The 2,500-nt window shown below is 38.9% G+C and overlaps 1 protein-coding gene across 1 annotated transcript in view; it reads right to left on the bottom strand.

Annotated features, from left to right (window-relative positions):
• Positions 1–2,500, bottom strand: part of LOC138863306 (nephrin-like) — a 22,612-nt gene that overhangs the window by 4,396 nt on the left and 15,716 nt on the right. The window contains exons 5-8 of the mRNA XM_070127498.1: positions 2,487–2,500; positions 1,566–1,685; positions 1,284–1,339; positions 1–137 (exon numbers count right to left, since the gene is read on the bottom strand). The exon at positions 1–137 is cut by the window's left edge and continues 41 nt beyond it; the exon at positions 2,487–2,500 is cut by the window's right edge and continues 334 nt beyond it. Coding sequence (XP_069983599.1) covers positions 1–137; positions 1,284–1,339; positions 1,566–1,685; positions 2,487–2,500 — 327 coding nt within the window. The remainder of the gene's footprint in view (positions 138–1,283; positions 1,340–1,565; positions 1,686–2,486) is intronic.

Genomic DNA, 2,500 nt, shown 5'->3' with positions numbered 1-2,500 from the left:
GACGCCGGATTATGGGACCGACAGGCGAGCGCGACCTCACTCACGTTGACGAGCGACACGTACTCGGAAGTCAGGTCGGACGAGGTCACCCAGCCGCCCTCCGCGTCCTCCGTCACCTTGCTGGGCACCGAGTTCGTCTGGATCCCTTAGAGACAATTGCAGTCTGACTTACAATGACGTTACTGTTCTTCATACAAAGAGACATTCAAGCGAGAGGGGAAGGAATACTTATCTATTTTTTTCCTTTCGTTATCCATGTAAATGATGATAAGGATCTGTACGTTGAAGGCTCAAATGATAAGATATTCATCCCTATACTTATATAAATATAATTCCTTTTATCTATTTCAACATATATATTTATCTGCGTTTCGACTGTCAGTCATCTGCCTAGTCTGTATTTAATCTATAATGAACCATATTCATGTTCAAAACCGTGGAAAAAGCATGAATGTATGGGTATCTTGTAGTGTAAAGATATTAATTTTCATTCTCATTCATACCTTTTCTACATCGATCTATTTGGCAATATATATACTAATTGCTTTTAGTCTATATCCCCCACCTCATCCATTGACTTGCCAATCTACCCGTTTTTGCTTTTAATTCATCTGGCAATTATGTATCAGTCGATTATCAATTTCCAAGAGAATATAAACCAAATTTTATGCATACAGTTTCCCTCAAAACAAAAGTCATGCTTAAGATATATGTAACTAAATCTACCTTGCATTACTTTGCTTTCTCCCGATACATCTTGAAGAAAACATATATAAATACATACATACATATATATATATATGTGTGTGTGTGTGTGTGTGTATGTGTGTGTGTGTGTGTGTGTGTGTGTGTGTGTGTGTGTGTGTGTGTGTGTGTGTGTGTGTGTGTGTGTGTGTGTGTGTGTGTGTGTGTGTGTGTGTGTGTGTATGTGTGTGTGTGTGTGTGTGTGTGTGTGTGTGTGTGTGTGTGTGTGTGTGTGTGTGTGTGTGTGTGTGTGTGTGTGTGTGTGTGTGTGTGTGTGTTACATGTAGCAGGTATAAATTAAACTACACTTAAAATTGCATGAAAAAAGATCCAATAAATCTTACTACTGAAAGGCAGTCATTTATTAGCTTATTTTCTGAAGTAGTTATATTGGCTGAGATTTCGTATAATAAGAAATACATACATAACAAATTCATAAGACCGTGATGAAAGCATCATGTAAAGCACTCCGGCACTCGTGACTAACACTGAATTATTCAAATCAATTAGAAGCATTTCTCACAAAATCGTCACATTACAAAATCATCAGCGAGAGCATACTCTCCCTTTGGGATTCTGGTGCAGATACATTTCACTGTTTCACAATACAAGAAACTTTGGCCAAATAAGAGTCATATTTTCAAAAGCCATTTCAAATAATAAATTACAAAGTGAAACGAACCATATGTCTGAACAAGGCAAGTTGATTAATCGTATGATGTCACGTGTGATATATGGCGTGTTCAAATAAAATGGAAACTTTAACAAAGAGAGATACAAATGAGGTAAAAAAAAAAAAGTCTTCAGTAAGATCATCATACCTTGAATCATCCAGTTAATTTCAGCGGGTGGATTGGCAGGGGAAGTAATGCAGGTGATTGAAAACACCTGACCTGGTGCCACGGTCAGAGGGCCATAAAGGGTCACATCTTCTGGGGGATCTGAGGAATCACACGAGAGAAAAAAAAGTCTTATGTGAGAGCTGTCTTACTTCAATCTTCGTGTTGCTTTGAGTATTTATATCGCAAATAAGATAGTTTAGATAAGTTGTGTATCAGCAACTGCAGTGGAATCATCAAGGAGCCTTCAATTGCCGTAGTCTCTGCACGCGTCGGTGGGTGCAACATTTCACTGCTTAAGTAACGTGAAAACGCGATACGTACTATCCCTCTTTCGCAGTAAGAATTACTTTAAAAAACGCGAAGGGGAAGCGAGATATAATAGATTTAAAAGAGTAATGAAATGGTTGCAGTAAAGAGAAAACAGAGGGGAATGGAAGCTATGGAAACCCAAAATTAGAAGATACTGAGGAATGAAATTACATGGAACAACATAAAAGTGAAAAATGCATTTAATAGACATTGCAGGAGTTCTCGGGGAAAGGCTAGTGGCCGTAAGAAGAAAATGGAAACGTTTAATGCTAGAGTAAACGACCTGAAACGAGAGTAGAAGAGAGAAGGGACACCCAAAACATTAAATCCTAAGCTTTGTAAACCCTGACAAGATTTGCGGCGAAAACACCGGCGAATAGGACCAGGCACACAGCAGCAGATGGAGAGGTCCTTTCCTTCTCGAAATATGCAAAAGAGATACCTCAGGAAAAAAAAAAGTTAATTAACCCTGGTTTCTATGATGCTCGGATCAGTAAAGCGTGAAAATCGATTACAGTTTACTATTAAGGAAGGGCGTCGACAGATCATCAAGACCTTCAGGTGATACGTGTAGCGCAAAAATAAACTCACACTGCACGGTGAGG

Source organism: Penaeus vannamei, chromosome 11, assembly GCF_042767895.1.
Source record: "Penaeus vannamei isolate JL-2024 chromosome 11, ASM4276789v1, whole genome shotgun sequence".
Taxonomy (NCBI): Eukaryota; Metazoa; Arthropoda; class Malacostraca; order Decapoda; family Penaeidae; genus Penaeus; species Penaeus vannamei.
The sequence above is the reverse complement of the archived record's forward strand: the minus strand, read 5'-3'. Positions and strand labels throughout refer to the sequence as shown.